This window comes from Suricata suricatta, chromosome 5 (assembly GCF_006229205.1).
Source record: "Suricata suricatta isolate VVHF042 chromosome 5, meerkat_22Aug2017_6uvM2_HiC, whole genome shotgun sequence".
In the NCBI taxonomy this organism is placed as follows: Eukaryota; Metazoa; Chordata; class Mammalia; order Carnivora; family Herpestidae; genus Suricata; species Suricata suricatta.
Window position 1 is genome coordinate 110,681,525 of NC_043704.1, and position 21,740 is coordinate 110,703,264.

Here is a 21,740-nt window from a genome sequence, read left to right on the forward strand (position 1 = left end):
TCTTGGTTTTGGCTCAGGTCATGATCTCATGGCTCCTGAGTTCACACCCCGCATCAGGCTCTGCACTGACAGCGTGGAGCCTGCTTGGGATTCTTTCCCTCCCTATCTGTTCCGCCTCTGCTTGTGCTTGCTCTCTTATAGTAAATAAATAAACTTATTTTTTTTAAAAATGTTAGTAATACTCAAAGCCATCTACAGGTTCAGTGTAGTCTCTGTCTAAATATCAGCGCATTTTTCACAGAACTAGGACATATCCTCTAATAATCTGTATGGAACCACAAAAGACCCCCAAATTGCCAAAGAAGCAATTTGGAAAAATAGTAAAACTGGAGATATCACAATTCTCAGTTTAAGCTATGCTACATAGCTATACTAATCAAAACAGGATGGTACTGGCACAAAAATGGACACAAATCAATAGACCAGCATAGTGAGCCCAGAAATAAACCCATACTTAAATGGTCAACTAATCAATGACAAAGGAGGCAAGAATATACAATGGGGAAAAGACAGTCTCTTCAATAAATGGTGCCGGCAAAATAGGACAGCTACATGCAAAACAATACAACTGAACCATTTTCTAACACCACACACAGATAAATTCAAATGGATTAAAGATCTGACCTAAATATGAGGTGTAAAACCATAAATTTCAGAAGAAAACATAGGCAGTATCTCTTTGATGTTGGCCATAACAACATTTTTCTAGATATTGCTCTTTGGGCAAGGGAAACAAGAAGCAAAAATAAACTGTTGGAACTACACCAAAATAAAAATGGTGTAGGAAACAATCAACAAAAGACAATCTAATGGGAGAAGATATTTGCAAATGATATATTTGATCAGAGGTTAAAATTCAAAGTATACAAAAAACTTCTACAACTCAAAACCAGAAATTATTCAGCTTAAAAACGTAGAGGTGCCTGTGTGGCTCAGTCAGTTAAGCATCGGGTCTAAGGTCATGATCTCACAATTTATGAGATGGAGCAGCACAGGGCCTGCTTCAGATTCTCCCTCTCCCTGTATCTCACTCATGCTTGTATTCTCTCTCTCTCAAAATAAATAAATAGACATTAAAAGAAAGCAGATGACCAGAATAAGCATTTTCCCCCCAAAATACATACAAATGGCCAAATGCAACATGCACAACATAACCAGTCATCAGGAAAATGCAAATCAAAACCACAATGAGATATCACCTCACACCTTTCAGAATGTCTAGAATAAAATGACAAGAAATAATGAGTATTGACAAGTATGTGCAGAAAAGCGAACCCTCATGCACTGTTAGTGAGAATGTTAATTGGTACAGCCACTGTGGAAAACAGTGTGGAAGTTCCTCAACGACAGACATATTTTACTTTAGCATTATTTAAAATAGCCAAGATTTGGAAGCAACCCAGGTATCCATCAACAAACAAATGAATAAAGATAGGGTATATATAAATACAGTGGAATATTACTCAGTCATAGAAAGGAGCACGATCTTGCTATTTGCAGTAAAACAGATGGACCTAGAGGGTAAGGTGCTAAGTGAAGTATCAGAAAAAGACAAATACCTTATGATTTCACTTATATATAGAATCCTAAAAACAAAATGAAGAAAAAAAAGAAAAGCAAACTCTTAAATACAGAGAACTGGCATTTACCAGAGGATATGTATGTAGGGAAATGATAAAATAGATTAAAAAAGATGAAGTGATACAAACATCCAGTTACAAAATAAGTAAGCTATGAAGAGGAAATTAGGGCAGAGAAATATAGTCAATATTGTAATAATACTATATATACTATGGTGACTATACTTCTTATGGTGAACAATGTATGAAATTCTTGAATTCATGTATTGTACACCTGAAACTAATGTAACATTGCACATTATACATTAGTAAAAATAATTATTCATAGACATATACTTATTGTCATTTTGTTGGTTTTCTGATTTTTTTAAATAGTTCTGTTTCTTAAAATTTCTTCCCTTATAATTTGGCAACTTTTCTTAGGGTTATATTTATGTCGTTTGTTTTTATTTGTTGTGAAACTATTAAAGGTATTTGGTGTATGGCTACCATAAGGCTCATATATATTATTTTATATATGTCGTAGCCTATTTCAGTTGAGGATCACTTATGTTCAAGGGTGTTCTAAAAGCATTACATTTTTACCACCTTGCCAAATGTTTCATATTTTGATGTCCTATTTTATGTTATTATTTTGTGTATATGCTGGCTAATAATCATAAGTCTAGATGAATTTACTATTTTGTATTTTAACCTTCATACTAGCTATGTAGGTGGTCAATCCACTACCTTTAATATGTTTACTTTTATTAGTGAGATTATTTCTTTCACAATTTTGTTTTATAATTACTACCTTTCCTTTTCCACATAAATTAACTCAACATTTCCTGTAAGACTGGTTTATTGTTGATGAATTCCTTTAGCTTTAGGTTGTCTGAGGAACACCTGTCTCTTCAATTCTGAGTGATAAACTTGCTGGGTAGAGAATCCTTGCTTGTGATTTTTGTTTCAGCATTTTGCTTTTTTTTTTTTTTTTCCCCAGCACTTTGAATATATTGTGTCACTTTCTTTTGGGCTGTAAATTTTCAGCAAACAATCAGTTGTGATAGTTGTATGGGGGTTTCCTTGTATGTAACGAATTGTTTTCCTCTTGCTGCTTTTAAAATTCTCTCTTTAACCATTGATAATTTGATTATATGTATTGGTCTGGGTCTTTTTTGGGTTCATCTTCTTTAGGAATCCCTGCCTCCTAGACATAGATGTCTGTTTTATTAGGTTAGCAAGTTTTCAGTCATTATTACTTCAAATAGGTTTTCCATTCCTTTTTGTCTCTCCTCCTTCTGTGACTTCTATAATGGAAATGTTAGTATGCCTGATGTTGTCCCAGAGATCCCTTAAACTATATTTCGTTTTTAATTTTTTTTTTGCTGTTCCAATTGAGTGATTTCCACTACTGTCTCCCACATCACTGATTCATTCCTCTGTATCATCTGCTGCCAATTCCCTCTAGTATATATTTTTTATTTCAGTTATTCTTCAGCTCTGATTGGTTCCTTTTTATATTTTCTATCTCATGGTTGAGACCCTCACTGTGTTGATTTAGTCTTCTGAATTTGATGAGCATCTTTATGGTCATGATTTTGAATTATTTTTCAAGTAGATTGCTTATTTTTTCCCTTAGGCTTTTCCAGATGTTTTGTCCTGCTCTTTCATGTGGAACATGTTCTTCTGTATCTTCATTTTGTCTGTTTCTATGTATTAGGTAGATCAGTTGCATTACCCAGTCTTGAAGGAGTGAGCGGCTTTATGTAGGAGTCTTGTGGGGTGTACTAGCACAAACCCCTGTGATTCATCCAACTAAGGGGCACCTGGGGTATCCCCTCTGGGTTGTGTGTACTCTCCTGCTGTGGCTTGTATGCACTGTTTGGGGGTGCAGGCCTCGAATGTGACCGGCAGTGAGGTCTGGTTGTGACTGTCGCTTGGGAAGAAATTGCTCTCATCAGAACTGGGCCAGTGAGACTGAAGGGAATTTAAAAGAAATGGTGCCTACCACCACGTGTGTTCCCAAAGAATGTTAAAGCAGGTCCCTGCACCTCTGGCACATGCTTTAAAATTAATCTCCTTTACGTGTAACCCAGGCACTTCTCACACTACTGCCTCTACCCTGGGATTTGGAGCAAGTTAGATTACACTCATACTTTTTAAGAGCAGAGTCTCAGTTTCCTACTGCCCCACAGACCTAAACCCCACTGGTTTTCAAAGCCAGACAGTTTAGGGACTTGCCTGCCTCATGCAGGTTCCCTTGGCTTGGGAGTCCCATTCAATGTGGGGCCTAAACCTTTGTTTCTTCAGGGAGGGACTCTACGGTTGTGATACCGCCCCCCGGGTTGTGCGACTTAACTAAACCGTATTTCTGCCCCTCTTATCTATCATGGTGTGGCTTTGTTTTTTTTATCCTTAATTGTATATAATCTTTTCTGCAAGTCTTCAATTTGTTCAGATAGTTTTTCTTAGTTGTAGTTTTGGCTTTTCCATGGAAGAAGGTAAACTCAAAATCTTCCTATTCTACCATCTTCATCCTGAAGGATTTCTGTTTCATCTGATTTCTATTACAAAGCTCTTCATAAACCAGATTCAGCATAATAAAATAAAGTAATATCTTTATAAAAGACGAGTTGTCAACGTTCATAAGGCACTCTGACATCATATCAGGGCTGTATAATGCAATAGAATTCAGTCTGGGCATGTGATTCCATTGATTTGGCTCAATAAGGCATTATTTGGAATATAGGGCTTCAGAAAATTAGTTGGAATACATCCCTTTCATGGAATTTCCATACATACTTATTCCCTTCACTGGCTTTTCAACAAATACTGAAAAACATGGAGTTGAGATCATACTCCCAGGTAATATTTAGGTTGAATCTTTTCTATGTTGTCAGTTTAATTTGTTGTTGTTGATTAGGAAACTTGGCATTCCAGAAAAGCACTCTTCAACAGAGGTGACATTTTATGCTAAATCAGGAAAAAAATGCTAGCATTTCTTTGTCTTTTTGGGAGAAAGTGTAAGTTCAACTAAAAAGTTGAGAAGAACTTGGCGAATATCCCCATGCTCTTGGTAAAGACTCTGCTCTATTAAAATAATATTCCCCATAATAACGTAAAAACTGGAACATACCCCAAATATCCACCACTGATAAGTGAATTAGCAAAATAGGTTACATGTATACATAAAATATTGTTCTGCACTAAAAAGGAATGAAGGGCTGGTAATTCTACAATAGGGATAATTCTTGAAATGATTAGACAAATTGAAAAATATCAAGACACGAAAGGCCACATATTGTATGACTCCATTTACATTAAATATCTAGAAAATTCAAATCCATAGAAACACAGTAAAGTAGTGGTTTTTCTAAGGCTAGGCAGAGGAGGGAATGAGTGCCAGTGGCATCAGTTTTGATGTTGGGGTTATGGAAACTTTGCAAATTTAGTGGAGATGGTTGCACAGCTGTTAATATATTAAAAAATCACTTGAGGTACACTTTAAAAAGGTGAATTTATGCACTGTGAATTATATCAATAGAACTGTTATAAATGTAAATGATAAATTTCATATATATATATTGCTTTCTCATGGAGAATGTGGGCTCAAGAACTTATCAATCTACTTGAAATATCAAGATAATTTAAAAAACTTATTAAGGAAAATTTAAATCACATACAAAAGTAAAAAGAATAGTAATGATAAATCCCAACATATCATCACCCAGTTTCAGTAGTTATCAACAAAACAGATCTTGTTTCACCTGTACTTCTACCCATTACTTTTTTACTTTATTGCATTGGGTGTTTTTTTTTAATTTTTTTAATGTCTTTATTTTATTTTGAGAGACAGAGCAAAGAGTGAGCAGGGGAGGGGCAGAGAGAGGGAGACACAGAATCTGAGCAGGCTCCAGGCTCTGAGCTGTCAGCACAGAGCCTGATGTGGGGCTCAAACCCATAGACTGTGAGATCATGACCTGAGCCGAAGTCGGACGCTCAACCGACTGAGCCCCCCAGGTGCCCCTTTACTGCATTGTTTTGAAAGAAATCCAAGATATCTTATGTCATATACTGAAGTACTTACAGATTAATCTCCAAGTTAAGGAATCTTTTTTAAAAAACCACAATATAATTATACTATCTTTACATATTAGCAATAACTCCTTAATATTATCACATTTTCATGAGTTTCATTCTTATTTCCCGGATATTCACATATTTAATTTTCAATGAATTTGAATGAGGATTCAAACAAGATACACATGTTGCATTGGATTAATTCTCAACATATTTTATTATTGATATACTTTTCCCTTTTGCAAAAATTCCTCTGACAAACTGTGTTTTTTTTTTTTTAATTCTTAGGTCTTAAAAATGAGCTATAACAAAATTCGAAAACTTCAGAAAGATACTTTTTATGGCCTCAGGAGCTTGACACGGTTGCATATGGACCACAACAATATTGAGTTTATAAACCCAGAGGTTTTTTATGGACTCACCTTTCTCCGACTGGTGCACTTGGAAGGAAATCACCTCACTAAACTCCATCCAGATACATTTGTCTCTTTGCAATACCTTCAGATATTTAAAACATCTTTCATTAAATACCTGTACTTGTCTGATAACTTCCTGAGCTCGCTCCCTCAAGAGATGATTTCCTATATGCCTGATTTGGAAAGCCTTTATCTTCACGGGAACCCATGGACCTGTGATTGCCATTTAAAATGGTTGTCTGACTGGATACAGGAAAAACCAGGTATATATGCTATTTATTTCTTTATCCTAATTAGAGGAAACCTGCCTGGAGGTTTTTATCAGTAAGCAGGGAGGTTAACTTAATGTAGCTGGAGAAAAAATAAATACTAAATAATAACTTAGTGGTAATGCATTATCTTTGATGAATTGGGCATTGTTTCAGGTCAACTGGTCATCACTTCTGACAAAATTAGGAAATAAGGAATGTTTGTGTGTGTTACTCTTCCTTACTTACTATGAGCCATAAAACCCTTCTCTTCCTTTGACTCACGTAGTCACTATGCATTTTTTTAAAGCTCTATTCAAGGTTCTGTGCTCTGTGATGGAAATATCAACAGCACTCTCTGTTCTAACCATGCCTCTGATGGGTTACAGATAAGCAGAGTGTGCAATGTGCTTTGATGGGGAAAGTAAAATTTGCCATGAAAAGGGCAAGCTCTAGTCAGTCAACAAGTATTTATTGTAAATCTCCTATGAACAAGAGGTCAGAAAGAATATTTGGATCTAAAAATAAATGGTTTCTTCAAGAAGCTTGCATTCTTGTGGGGGAAATGGGCAAATGACTAAATACACTGTTGAAATCTAATAATTAAGTATTTTAGGATAATGACTGAGAGGAGCCCATTGATTTTAGCATCAAAGGGGTGGTTGGTCACTTTGGAAAGAGTAATGGGGGCCAAATTGCTATGTGCAAAGGGATAGGTGGAAGGCAAGGATGAGTCTTTGGAGAAGTTGGACCTGAGAGGAGGGAGGGAGATGGCAACCAGATGGAAATGTGCAATCACACAGGAGTCTTCAAGCATGAGACAGAGTTGAGTACGTTCGAGGTGGAAGGTGACAACACCAGAATAGACAGATCATCCACTGAACAAGTTCCCTAGAAGACAGGAGGGTCAGAGATCCAGACATAGGAGGCAGGATTTTCCTTAAGAGTAGGAAAAAAGAGAACTAGATGGGCACAGAGGCAAGGGAATTCCTGAGTCTGGTAGAAAAGACAAAGGAAGCTCTTATTTCCTGGCTTTTCCTCCTCTGTGAAGTCGTAGGAGAGGTGACTGAGTAGGTTTCTAGGAAGGGGTCAAGGTGAGAAAACTGAGATAGGTGGAAAATGTTTGATGGTGCTGCTGTAATGTGGGTGTATGTGATCAGTTAATTAGTTAAAAAGTAAATCCAAAAACATTAGTTGGACATTGTGAATAATGTTAGGCCAATAGATAATGCCTTTGTTCTCCATGAGCAAATCTTTTAGGTAAATATGCTAAATATATAAAAAGACAGCTTAGACTATGAATGAAAAACAGCAAAATACTTTCATTGACAATTTAGTTCTGTAGGATCTCAGAATCAGTAGAAAATTACTTCTGCCTTGATTACAAAGGAAGGAAATTAGAATGGGGCATAAGATACATTAAAAGGAAAAGAAGAACTAACAGGAAGTTAACAGGTACTGAGTTTGTGGTTGACATTGTGCTAGATGCTTTGTATTTTATTCCTCCCAATAATGCTTAATTTACAGACTTGGAAACTGAGGCTTAGAAAATATGGGTGTTTGGGGCTAGTCATTTAGACCATTTATGTCTCAATTTTCTCAGCTTTAATATAGAGATAAGAATAATTGGAAAGAATTAAAATAATACAAAGTGCTTAGCACAATGTATAGCATAAAGCAAGCACTCAATAAATAGACAGCTTATCATTTTCACTGCCACCCACCCAGCTCACACAGATAGGAAGTAGAAACTCAAAAGCCAAAACCTTTTCTCTAACATGTACATGAATTTATCACTTACATATAATACCCAAGGCTCATCGCAAGTGCCCACCTTAATGACCATCACCCATTTATCCCATATTCATCTGTTTTGTTTCTTAAACTCCATATGTGAGCAAAATAATATATTTGTCTTTCGCTGACTTATTTCACTTAGCACAATACATTCTAGTTTCATCCATTGTTGCAAATGGCAAGATTTCATTGTTTTTGATGGCCAAGTAATATTCCATGATGGATATATACATACATATACATACTCATACAACACATCTTCTTTATCCATTCATCAGTCAATGGGCATGTGGGCTCTTTCCATAATTTGGCTATTGGTGATAGCACTGCTATAAACATTGGGGTGCATGTTCCCCCTCAAATCAGCATTTCTGTATCCTTCGGATAAATACCTAGTAGTGCATTGGTCATAGGGTAAGTTCTATTTTTAATTTTTTGAGGAATCTCCACAATGTCTTTCCATAGTGGCTGTACCAGTTTGCATCCCACCAATAGTGCAAGGAGGTTCTTTTTTCTCCCCAACATCTGTTATTTCCTGAGTCAATTTTAGCCGCTCTGACAGGGTGAGGGGTATCTCCTTGTGATTTTGATTTGTGTCCCTGATGATGTTGATCATTTTTTCATGTGTCTGTTAGTCATCTGCATGTCATCTTTGGAGAAGGGTGCATGTCTCCTGCCTATTTCTTCACTGGATTATTTGTTTTTTGGATGTTGAGTTTGCTAAGTTCTTTATAGATTTTGGATACTAACCCTTTATCAGGTATGTCCTTTGCAGATATCTTTCCACATTTTGCAGGCTGTTTTTTCTTTACTTGTTTCCTTCACTGTGCAGAAGCTTTTTTATTTTGATGAGGTCCCAGTAGTTCATTTTTGCTTTTGTTTCCATTGCCTCTGGAGACATGTCAAGCAAAAAGTTGTTATGGCCGAGGTCAGAGAGGTGCTGCCTGTGTTCTCCTCTAGGATTTTGATGGTTTCTTGTCTTACATCTATTTTTCATCTATTTTGAGTTTATTTTTGTGTATGATGTAAGAAAGTGGTCTAACTTCATTCTTCTGAAAGTCTATTCTACTCCTAAATCCATTACTCTATGTAATAGAGTGTTAGAAACCTATAGTTCACAAACCTAAAACCTTTCCTATCTGATCCTTTACATAAAGAAATTTGCTGATCTTGGCCTTTAGAACAAAACCTCAGCTCATTAGCCCAGTAATGCCTAGCCTAGCCTCAACCTCATTTCCTTCCTTTCTAACCCTCAGCCCCTCTCCAATCCCAGATATAATCTACACTGTTTTAGTACCTCATCCCTGCTGCTTTCCTGTCTGGAGCACCTCCCTTCCTTTTCTGCCTGATGGGCTCCTAGCTAACCTGCAAACTCTGCTCTGTGCTGTCCTTCTGGAAGCATGGTGCTGCTCCACTCACCCCACCTGTATTTGAATATGGGGGTTAGGGGCATGGACCCCCCAGCCCAGTTGAAAATCCATGTATAACTTTTGAATTTCCTAAAACTTAACTACTAATTGCATACTGTTGACCGAAAGTTTTACTGATAACACAAATGGTCAATTATCTCATATTTTGTACACTATATGCATCTCTTACTGTATCCTTATAAAGCTAGAGAAAAGAAAAGGTTTCTGAGCAAATCATAAGGAAAATACATTTATGGTACTAATGCTAATACTATAAATTTACATCGTCTGTTTGCAACATAAATTAATACCTATGCCATCTTACAGGATACAAAACACTGTAGTTATTATAAACAGACATTAAAAAGGAAAATACGTCAAAAAGAAACTCATGTTTTGTGTTCATGCATTGATAATGAAACAGCACTATGACTGCTTTCTGGTAGTCTACTATAATTGATGCAATTGCTTAATGGTAGCCTGCCCTCTACACTAATAAATGAATCATTATAAAAATTTTATGGCATTAGTCCTATTCATAATACAATGTTGGAAACATTATATATTTTTTAAAAACCCCACTTACCTCTAATAATAGGTTGATAATGCAGTTTCTACAATTACAAGAGCGAGGCGTGCAGTATGGTAAGGACTGTATGGCTATGTAAGAAGATGCTACTTCCACACAAGTCTTGCATATGATGTTCTACATAATGAAGACTGAGGCAGTAATGATGTAAAAACACCACATACAGTTCTTACTGTGTAGTTACTGCGTTTTCAAACACACATGCACAACACATGAGCTTATTAACGTTACAGCATGATAATTACTATTTATTCTGAGTCTTCATCATCTTCACACTGAATAAAGGACAAAGAGGCGGCACTGGCCTTGCTATGGAGGAGGTGGAAGGGGAGGGGGGGGAGGTACACTCAGGGTAGCTTTCCAGTAATACACTGTAATTTTGGACTTTTTTATTTTTATAAAAATATTTCCATACAGTTCCAATCTTTCTTCCATCCATTGCCTTAGTTTCAGTGTAAATATCACAGAAAGGTCCATGTCATAAAGGAAGTCAAAACCAGTCTTGAATTAACAGGAATCCTTCTGCCACATGGTCTAATGTCAATTTATTTTCTGCCACTGCTATTTCTGTAGTCTTCATCATTCCACACTGATTTGGAAGCATTAATCTCTATCAAGTCCTGTTGTGTTAATTCCTCTGGTATGGTGTCTTTCAGCTTTTGAATTTGTCTAAAATGTGTATCTTGAATCTCTTCTCCACCATCCCCTCTGTCTGCTCTCCCAAGCCTTGCCCCCCCCCCTTTTTTTTTGCTGTATCTGTAGTCTTTCTAAAGATTTCCTTGGTTGGCTCTGTGGAAAAGCCTCTGAAGTCCTATATATCATCTGGACATGGTTTTCTCCAGCAGGAGTTTGCTGTTTCAGATGTGATCGCTTCCATGGCTTTTCCTGTAACAACAATGGCATCTTCAATGGCATAATCCTTCTAGATTTTTATGATATTCTCTCAGGGTTCTCTTCCATAGAATTAATAATCCTTTCCATAGAATACTGTGTATAATGAGCCTTAGTGGTCCTTGTGACTCCCTGAATTAGAGGATGAATTAAAAATGTATTTAGGGCAAGTAAGCCACTTTAATGCCATTGGTATTGAACTCACAGGGTTGTGAGTGGCTAGGGGCATTGTCCAACATCAACATAACTTTTACAAAGCAGTTCCATACTGGCATGGCACTCTCTGATTTCAAGAAGACAGAATCAATGGGAACAATTTAGAAATAAAGTATTCTCATCATCCAGGCCTTCTTACAGTATAATCAAAAGATTGGCAGGTGTTGTCATTTCCCTTCAAGGCTCCAGATAAGGGCAGTCCTGATCAAGAACCCAACCACATTTGCCCAAAACAGTAAAATTAGCCTATCCCTTCCTGCCTTAAGTCCTTTTCCTTACTAATGTCCTTTGTGGCATTTTCCCCCCAGAATAGGGCACGTTTATCTACATTAAAAACCTGTTCAGGCAGATATCCATTCTCTGCAATGATTTCGGTGATGCTGCCTGGAAACTCATCTGCTCCCTCTTGAATGATAGAAACTGCTTCTCCTGCTATCTTGATCTATTTTAAGCCAAATCTTTCTAAAATTATTAAACCACCCTTTGCTGGCACTAAGTTCTTGAGATATAGCTCCTTCTCCTTCAAGTTTCATATAATGACTTTTCTTTTCCATGAATCATAAATGAGTCTACAGATATGCCTTTCTGATAACAATCCTACACCCACATAAAAGCTGCATTTTCCACACACAAGATAAAAAGGCGTTTTGCAAAAGTGCAAGGATCTCATGCCTTCTGGTGTAGCTGCAGTGACAGCTTCAGGAATTTTTTTTTTTTTTCTCTCAAACGTCCTTATGCTGGATCCAGAGTTGCAAACCTTGTATCAAAGCACTTTTTCTTGTAATGTCATAACTTTTCTCTGCTTCTTGGGAGCACTTCCAGGATCACTAGTGGCATCTTGTATGGGTCCATTGGTATTATTCAGGGTTTATAGTATTATACTGGAGATGATGAAAAGTAGATGAGAACCATGAGAAATCACTTTTTACTGCAATTTACTAGAGAGAGTATGCAATTTACTAGAGAGATGAACTGCATCACAGAGATGATTAGCATCACAGCATTTTAAAAAGGATTCTTACAACACTTGAGCTCACTCCAACAGCAATAGGAAGTGGCTACAGTTAATTGTATGCAGTTATGATTTAATACTGTACCTTTGTTTGTTTACATTTCTCTCAATTGTAAATGGTGCTATATATGGTCTTAAAGTGTGTGCGTAAGTTTTGATACATTTTAACTTTTTATAATAGATTTGTGCATATTTTGTGCACTCATTACATACTTAAAAAACTTTTTCGATGTTTCTAGACTATGTGGTTTATCGGTTAAGTTTTTCAAATGATCACAAATCTCCAAAATTTTTCTAGTAAATTTACTGAAAAAACGCATGTATAAGTGGATCCACTCAGTTCAGATCTGTGTAGTTCAAGGACCAACTGTGATCATCTCACCACTTTGTCCACAACTCCATTCCTGAATGGAAAACATTTTATTATATTTATTAGTATGAACTGTCTTTTACCTTTCTATGTCTGATTTATTTATCCCTAGCCCCTAGAATGTGCCTAGAACATAATAAGCACTCAATTTTTGTTAAACTGAGCTTCGATTAATTAGCCATTTTAGTGGTGAATACAAACGAGTGCACTACTGACCTATGATCTTAATATAACCCCAAATTGAATATGTGTATACACACATACATATATACTTAGCCAAACCCATTAGGGCTAACATCTTTCAGTCCTCTCTAAATAAAGTGTTCTTCTTTTGACTGAGCTGCATTGGTGAAAATCCTGTAAGGTTTATGAATTAGTCCCATCAGCTTGTGCTTTGGCATTTTTTCGTCTATTCTGAGATCTGACAGTTTCCATGTCTTTAGTTGCTTTACTTAGCACGTGATAGACTATCGTTTTGCACAGATCTCAGTCCAGTGTAACACGCTTTATCTAGTTGTGGGTGTCTTCCCTTCTTAGGTTCCACAAAGCTTTTTGTCTTGCTGCTTTATGAAATAATGACTTGTGGCTATATCTTCGGTAAACATTTGTTTTACAAAAGTCAAATTTATGTCCAGCTCCTCTGTTTTTGGGCCTTCCTACCTACCTAATAATGTCTTGTTTTAGTGTCAATGCATAGTGTAATTTTTTTAAGTTGGGCTTCTCTTTTTTCTTTCTTTCTTTCTGTCTGTGTCTTTCTTTTTTAATTTTAGAAAGAGGGTGAGTGAGCAGGAGAGAGGGGAGGAGGAGACAGACAGAAAATCTTAAACACGGGGCTGGATCCCATGACCCTGGTATCATGACCTGAGCTGAAATCAAGAGTTGGACACTCAGCCAGCTGAGCCTCCCAGGTGACCCAAAAGCACAGTGTAATCTTGATACAAACATTTTAAATGACAAACTTAATATATGTAGTACCAACTGTGCTTGTAACTCAATTAAAGAGCAAACAATATAAATAGCTAAGACACGGTTCAGTGTGTGATTGTGGTAGCTGAATCAAGACTGCCAGCAGATCAGTTACTACCATAAAACACTTTCATTTTTAAGACGCATTCTAATTTACAAGTATGACCTCAGAATTGGGCCAGCCTGCCTGCTTTCATCCTTCCCTCCAGTCTTTCCTGAGCATCCATTGGCCAGGGCTGGGGACATAGAGAAAAACAAGTATGGAGCTTACAGTCTTGTGGGAAGGCAGACAACTAGACACATTCATTCGAATAGTGGGTGGATGAGGAGTGGGATAGAAGAAGTGGAAGGTACAAGAAAAAAAAAAGTAGGAAGCCCACCCAAAAGTGGTTTTGTGGCTGGGTCCTGAAGGATGTAAGTAGTTTGACATGGATGGAAGAGGGCATGTCAGACAACAGGTATGGGGAAGCAGAAGGAACAGCATATGCCAGAGTCTACTAAGGTACAACAGGGTTGAGGAATGGAAAGCATTTCTGTGTGAACTGAAACTTAGTGTGGTCAAGAAAATGAAGTGACAGGATAAGCTCTATATGTGAAGTAAAATACCTCATGTCCAGGGCCTACTAACTCTGGCCCAGGTGCTAGCAATAGTAAGCATAATTCTGTGATCAGGTTGAATTAAGCCAGAAGTCTGATGTGTTTTTTTGCTATAGAGGGGTTTGAACCCAGGCTACTGAGAAGTAGGTTAAGGGTCCTACCTGGTTGCTAAGCGGGTGACTGAGAAGAGCCTCTTACAAATGCTCAGAGGTTTTCAGGCTTGCCAGCTACTTCCTCTGCATAGGTTTCGATTGTAAAATTTAGTGAAGTTGCTGAGCCAAATGTATGTAGCATCACCTGTACTGAAGTTGCTAAGCCAAATATATGCAGCATCACCTGTTGTACTGAAGTACAAACGGAAGGGTTTGGAGTCCGTTCATGCACAAATGGCACAGTCTCATCCTCCTTTTGGTGGCTAATATTCCATTATATATCTATATCTATATATAGATATATCTATATTATATATAGATATATAATATAGATATATAAACATCACATCTTCCTTATTCATTCCTCTACTGATAGACACTCAGGTTTCTTCCAAATCTTGGCTATTGTACATAATGTGGCAATAAGCATAGGGGTGTATGTAGTTTTGTGAATAGGTATTTTTTATTCTTTCGGTAGATACCCAACAGTGGGATTGTTGGGTCATACGGTAATTCTTTTTAATCTTCTGAGGAACAGCCATACTGTTTTCCCCAGTTTGGAAATAACAGTTTACATTCCCACCCCCAGCAAGCATGAGGGTTCCTTTTCTCCACATCCTTGCCAACACTTTTTGGCAAGTGTCGTTTGTTCATCTTTCTCAATATTGCTTTGGCTATTTGGGGTCTTGGTGGTGCACTACATATTATAGTAGAAGTTCTAGTTTTGTGCAAAATGTGGGTATTTTGATAGGGATTATATTGAATCTGTAGACTGCTTTGGTTAATACAGACACTTTAATATTAATTGTTCCAATCCATGAGGACAGAATATCTTTATATTTGTTTATGTTGCCTTCAGTTTCTTATATCAGTGTTTTACAGTTTTCAGAGTACAGGTCTTTTACCTACTTGGTTAAGTTTATCCTAGGTATTGTATTATTTGCAGGCCAATTACAAGTGAGATTGGTTTCTTAATTTGTCTTTCTGCTACTTTGTTATTAGTTTGTAGAAATTGAATCAACTTCTGTAGGTTAGTTTTGTGTCCTGTGACTTCATTGATTTCATCAGTTTGCATAGTTTTTGGGTCTACTCTTTAAGATTAGCTTACATAGAGTGTCATGTCATCTGCAGACAGTGACAGATTTTGTTTTTCCACATCAATCTGGATGCCTTTTATTACTTTATCTTGTCTGACTGCTGCACGTGGGATTCCAAAGAGTACTGTGTTGAATAAGAGCGGTGAAAGAAGACATCCTTGTCTTGTTCCTGGTCTGAGAGGAAGAGTTTGCAGTTTTTCATCATTAAGGATGATGTTAGCTGTGGGTCCTTTTTGGCCTTTGATCTGTTGCGGTAGGTTTCCTCTACACCCACTTTGTTGATAGTTTTTAATCATGAACAGGTAATTTTGTCAAATGTTTTCTATTTATCTATTGAGATGATCATATAATTTTAATTTTTCTTTTGCTGATGTAGTTTATCACACAGGGTGAGTTGTGAATATTGAATCATCCTTGTGTCCCCAGTATAAATCCGATTTGGTCATGGTGAACGGTCCTTTTAATGTATTGGTTTTTTGGGTTTGTTTTTGTTGGTTTTTTAAAAATCTTATTTAAATCCAAGTTAGTTAACATATAATGGAATAATGGTTTCGGAAATATAATTTAGTGGTTCATCACTTACATATAACACCCAGTGCTCATCCCAACAAGTGCCCTCCTTAATGTCTGTCCATCACACATTTAGCACATCCCCCCATTCAAATCCCCTCCAGCAACCCTCAGTTCTCTATATTCAAGAGTCTCTTATGGTTTGTCTCCCTGTTTGATCTTACTTTTCCTTTCCTTCCTCTATGTTCATCTGTTTTGTTTCTTAAATTCCCCATAGGAGTGAAAGCACATGGTATTTGTCTCTCTCTGACCGACTTATTTTGCTTAGCATAATACATTCTAGTTCCATCCACGTTGTTGCAAATAGCAAGATTTCATTGTTTTTGATGGCCAAGTAATATTCCCACACCCACACACCACATCTTCTTCATCAGTCAAATAGACATTTGGATTCTTTCCATAATTTGGCTATGGCTGACAGTGCTGTTATAAACATTGGGGTGCATTTGCCCCCTTAAATCAGCATTTTTGTATCCTTTGGATAAATACCTAGTACTACAATTGATGGCTCATAGGATAGTTCTATTTTTAATTTTTTGAGGAAGCTTCATTGTTTTCCAGAGCGGCTGCACCAGCTTGCATTCCCACCAGCAGTGCAAAAGAGTTCCCCTTGCTCTGCATCCTCGTCAACATCTGTTGTTGCCTGAGTTACTAATGTTAGCAAACTGCATTTAACAATATGTTAAAACAAATAAAAACCACAATGAGATACCACTTCACACCTAGTCAGAATGGCTAATGTTTTGTTGAAAATTTTTACATGTATATTCCATTAAGGATGTTGGCTTGTTTCTTTCTCGTTTTGTGGTGTCTGGTTTTGGTATCAGGGTAATGCTCACCTCATAGAATTGTTTGGAAGCTCTCCTCCCTCATGTATATTTTGGAATAGTTTGAGAAGAATAGGTATTAACTCTTCTTCAAATGTGTAGTACAACATCAGATAAACAGGTTATCTTTTAAAGGACATTGAAGTTTTCTGACTCTTAAAACATCAGAATGAGGAAACAGAACTGAACTTCTGTTAGTAGAAAGGGAAAAATATAAGCATGTTATTTGTTTCCCTAGGTTAAGAAAATTATTTTTAGGTAATATTTTCTGAGTACCAAATATGTATCAGGAACTCTCTAGGCATATGAAATAAAGCAATCAACAAGACAGATGAAAATCCTTATGACTATAGATATAATATTGTGGAAGGGTAAACAGACCCTATCATTTTTAGAAATCAACCCAAAGACAAAAAAGTAGAAAACTTCCTATCAAACACTAAAATTTCCAAATTGTTCAATTTTAGCAAAAGCAATTTCTTTATGCATTAAAATTTGAACATTTTAAAGAGGCCAAAGCTGGCAATAACTCAATTGTCATTTTTCCTAGATAAAATAAAATGCAAAAAAGACAGAAGTCCCTCCAGTCCTCAGCAATGTCCACTTTGCATGAACCCCAGGACCTCTAGAGGCAAGCCCTTGGCTATGGTCCCATCTGCAGCTTTCCTGTGTGTCAAGCCAACCATTGACTCATCCCTGAAATTAAGGAACCTGAGTATTCTGGAAGACAGCAATCCTGTGCCCATCTCTCCCCAAGATTTCATGGCACCTTTTGGCTCCATCACTTTGAATATGACAGACCAGTTTGGAAATGAAGCGAACATGGTCTGCAGCATCCAAAAACCCTCAAAGACATCATCTGTTGTATTCACGGAAGAAAATGACTCTATCATGCTAAATACATCATTTTCAACATTTTTGGTGTGTAACCTAGATTACAATCACATTCAGCCAGTATGGCAAGTTCTGGCTTTGTACAGTGATTCTCCTCTGATTCTAGAGAGGAGCCACGTGCTCACTGAAACACCACAACGCTGCTACAAATATCAACAGGCGGCTCCTACACCTGAAGACACCTTTACTGACATAGAGGCTGCTCTCAAGGCAGATCCCCCATGGTTAATGCAAAACCAAATTTCCTTGCAACTAAATAGAACTGCCACCACACTCAGTACGTTGCACGTCCAGTACTCCAGTGAGGTTCAAGTCACTTTACCAAGGGCAGAAAGAAGGCCAGTGAAACACAAATGGACCATGATTTTGAGAGATAACAATACTAGGCTGGAACGCACTGTTTTGGTTGGTGGGACCATTGACCTCGACTGCCCAGGCCAAGCGGACCCCACGCCACATTTGGAGTGGCTTTTGGCTGATGGGAGTAAAGTGAGAGCCCCTTATGTTAGTGAGGATGGAAGAATCCTCATAGACAAAAGTGGAAAACTAGAACTCCAGATGGCTGATAGTTTTGATACAGGCATATACCACTGCATAAGCACTAATTATGATGATGCAGATATTCTCACGTATAGAATTACAGTGGTGGAGCCCTACATAGAGACCTATCATGAAAATGGGGCTCATTATACAGTTTTCATGGGTGAAACACTTGACCTTCCATGCCATTCTTCTGGTATTCCAGATGCCTCTGTTAGCTGGGTTCTTCCAGGACACACTGTGCTCTATGAGTCCTCAGGAGACAAGCAAATTCTTAATAATGGCACACTAAGAATATTACAGGTCACCCAAAAACACCAGGGTCATTATTGTTGTGTGGCAGCCAACCCATCAGGGGTCGACTTTTTGATTAACCGAGTTTCAGTCAGAACAAAAGGGCCAAGGCCACTGGAGCATAATGTAGAAACAGATGGATCTGGACTTGATGAGCCCAATCCCATTGCTCATCTTAAGGACCCACCAGCTGTGGAAGTCCCTACATCTGCCCCAATGGGAGCTGAAACTGGAAAGGAAGTCTTGAGCCCAGGTAAAAAACACAGCTATCGTGAGTTAATACACCGGCAGAGAGGAGAGTCACAAAATCGACGTTTTAAAGAGCATAGGAGGTCCTTCTCTCCCTCTTCTCGGAGAATTGACCCACGACACTGGGCAGCGCTTTTGGAGAAAGCTAAAAAGAATACTATGCCAGAGAAGCAAGAGAATATGACGGCAAGGCCACCTCCAGTGGTCACTCAATTCCTGAAAAAACCTGGTGAAGAGGTAGACTCTTCAGGCATGCTCCCTCCGGATGAGGAATTTATAGTCCTGGTAACTCAGGCTCCTAGTGTTCTGGAGAGGACAGTGACTGCAGATTCCAGAAAAATACGTGATAGTCCCGTGACAAATCTAACTGCTGGCACTGAAGTCTCTCCAATTGTGGGTCCACAAATAGTACCACCTGAAAAACCAAGAGATTTCAACCTATTTCCTACTATTAAAACTACAGCCATGTCAAAGAATATAAACCCAACCACATCAAGCAAAATGCAAAGCTCAACCACGAAACATTTATCCACTCTCTTTCTTCTATCACCTGAAGCAACACAATTTCAGGAAGCTGACAACAGTGGGAAGAAAAAAGAGCATTTACCAAGTGCACTCCCCACAGCAGTGGGGGCTATGACCAAAGATGTCAATATCAAAATGCTGAGTAGTACTAACAGCAAAGTTGATACATTGTTAGGGTCAGTAAATGGCACGAACAGTCATCTGACATCTGGAACAGGAGTCAGTGAACCTAGGAGCAATCATTTCTATCCACAAAATACTCAAAAATTGAGCACCTCAGAGCTACCTTCAGGCACATACACTGATACTCATTCTCAGTTACAGATTCCAAGAAATATTACCACTAACGTCCCACTAACATCCAAGCGCTTTGGAAGACGGAGGAAAATTTGGGGCAGGGGTCGAATTATCAGTCCATATAGAACACCAGTTCTTCGACAGCATAGATATGGCTTTGTGAGACCAACACTCAGAGGTGCTTCTGAAGAGAGCACCACTGCATTTTCAGCCACAGAGCCTGATGTGGTGTGCCCATCCTGTTCTCCCAGAGAAAGGCTCACCACTACTGCAACCACATTGTCCTTTCCAAGTTCTTCCCCCATCATGCTCACCAAAGCTGAAATTACCAAAGTCACAGGAGAAGAGTCTACAACTCTAATCCACAATCCATCATCATCATTTGAGAACAAACCAAATGTAGATATTGAGAAAACAACACCCACAATAAAATATTTCAGTGCTGAAAGTATCCAAGTGACTCCTATTGGGCCAGTTATGACTCATGGCCCCAAATCCTTATCTTTGGAAAAACCTCATATAACAAGTAATGGTTACCCGAGTGTGTCTAATAACATTGAAGTTAAAAGAGATTCAATGATTATTTCACCACTCCCAGTTCCCACCACCAAGCCATCTATGTCTACTACTACAGCCATAACAAGATTTTTAAGAAGGAAAATTCCCTGGCATCAGATCTTTGTAAATAACCATGTCCAAAAAGAAAGGTTAAAGAATCAGCATCAATTTAATTCACCAAAAAGCACAGTCACAGTTCTTCCTAAAATATCTCCTGCTTTACCCACAGATAATGTTTTTCCTTTCCATTTCACAAAACTCTCAGCAAATGTGATCCAAATTCCATCTATACCATCAGTTACAAATCACCAAAATACCACTGAAACACACAGTCCTTTAAGTCTTCCAACAATGAAGAAGCTTCCCTCCTTTCCATTAATTTATCCTACACCTCCTAATATCTCAAACAAAAAATCAAGTAACAATTTTACATCAGTGCAGACAGCCAGGCTGACAATTTCTCCTACTGACTCTGCATCAATCACTAACAGTAAAACCCAAATAGCCAGACCCAGGACACAAAAAATACAAAGAGAAAAGGAGCCTCAAAACAACAGGAAGGACCCACACTACTCTCTCAGTCAGAGCTCTGGCCTCACTGCATCCACTACTACATCTCCTGATCTAACTGCAGCTGAACCTTCAACCAAGCCCAGTGTCTTTGCTTTCACTCATTCTCCACTGGAAAACACAAAAGAAATTTCAAGCACAACTGGTCTTCATCCAAGAATGCTTACTTTGACAGATGTACTTGAAGAACTATCCCAAGAAAGTACTCAGACTTTGAAGAGCAGAATTGTTTCTGAAATCACTTTGTCCAGCAAACCATACCAAAACACAACTAGGAACACAATCACTAGACACGCAACCATACCACAGTTCCTGAGTAGTGCTGCTCCAATGCCAATTCCCACCTCCCAGCCCTTGAGTAGTCAAAGTACAGTCACAGACAACACGGCAGCTCCTGGTTTTAGGATGATGACAAATACAATGGTCAAGCCACATGAACACTCTAGGCACAATGCTAATCCTCAGCAATTAGTAACAGAGGTTGCAACATCTCCCAAAGATGGCCTAAATGCCAAGGTCACAATTGAAACCACCCACTTTATCTACTCCAATCTATTTCACCCTACTTCCAAGCCAGCAGCACTAACAGTTAAACCACAAACTTCTAAACTGACTTCCTTTCCTTGGCCAGAAAACCATTTCTGGCACAAGTCAGACCCAGAAATTGCTGAAAAAGGCAAAAAGTTAGTAGTGGATATTATGCCCACTCCAGGCTTGCCAGAGGACACCACTCATGCTTCAAATTGGGATATTCAGAAGACGGCAAAGAAAAATGGCTTTGATAAGACACCAGTTCAAAAACTAACAACTTCTGAACTCCTTCCCTTTGATTCTTTGTCTAGGAATATATTTGAAAGGCCCAGAATAGTTGGGGGAAAAGCAGCAAGTTTCACTGTTCCGGCTAACTCAGATGCCTTTCTCCCTTGTGAGGCTGTTGGAAACCCCCCACCCACTATCCACTGGACCAGAGTGTCATCAGGTATTTAAAACTGTTTCTTTACACGTTGTTTCTTT

General features: G+C 38.1%; 1 protein-coding gene across 1 annotated transcript in view; it reads left to right on the forward strand.

The window, feature by feature from the left end:
• Positions 1-21,740, forward strand: part of IGSF10 (immunoglobulin superfamily member 10) — a 91,362-nt gene that overhangs the window by 63,206 nt on the left and 6,416 nt on the right. Inside the window, exons 3-4 of the mRNA XM_029940032.1 lie at positions 5,931-6,321; positions 17,350-21,705. Of these exons, the coding sequence (XP_029795892.1) occupies positions 5,931-6,321; positions 17,350-21,705 (4,747 nt within the window). The remainder of the gene's footprint in view (positions 1-5,930; positions 6,322-17,349; positions 21,706-21,740) is intronic.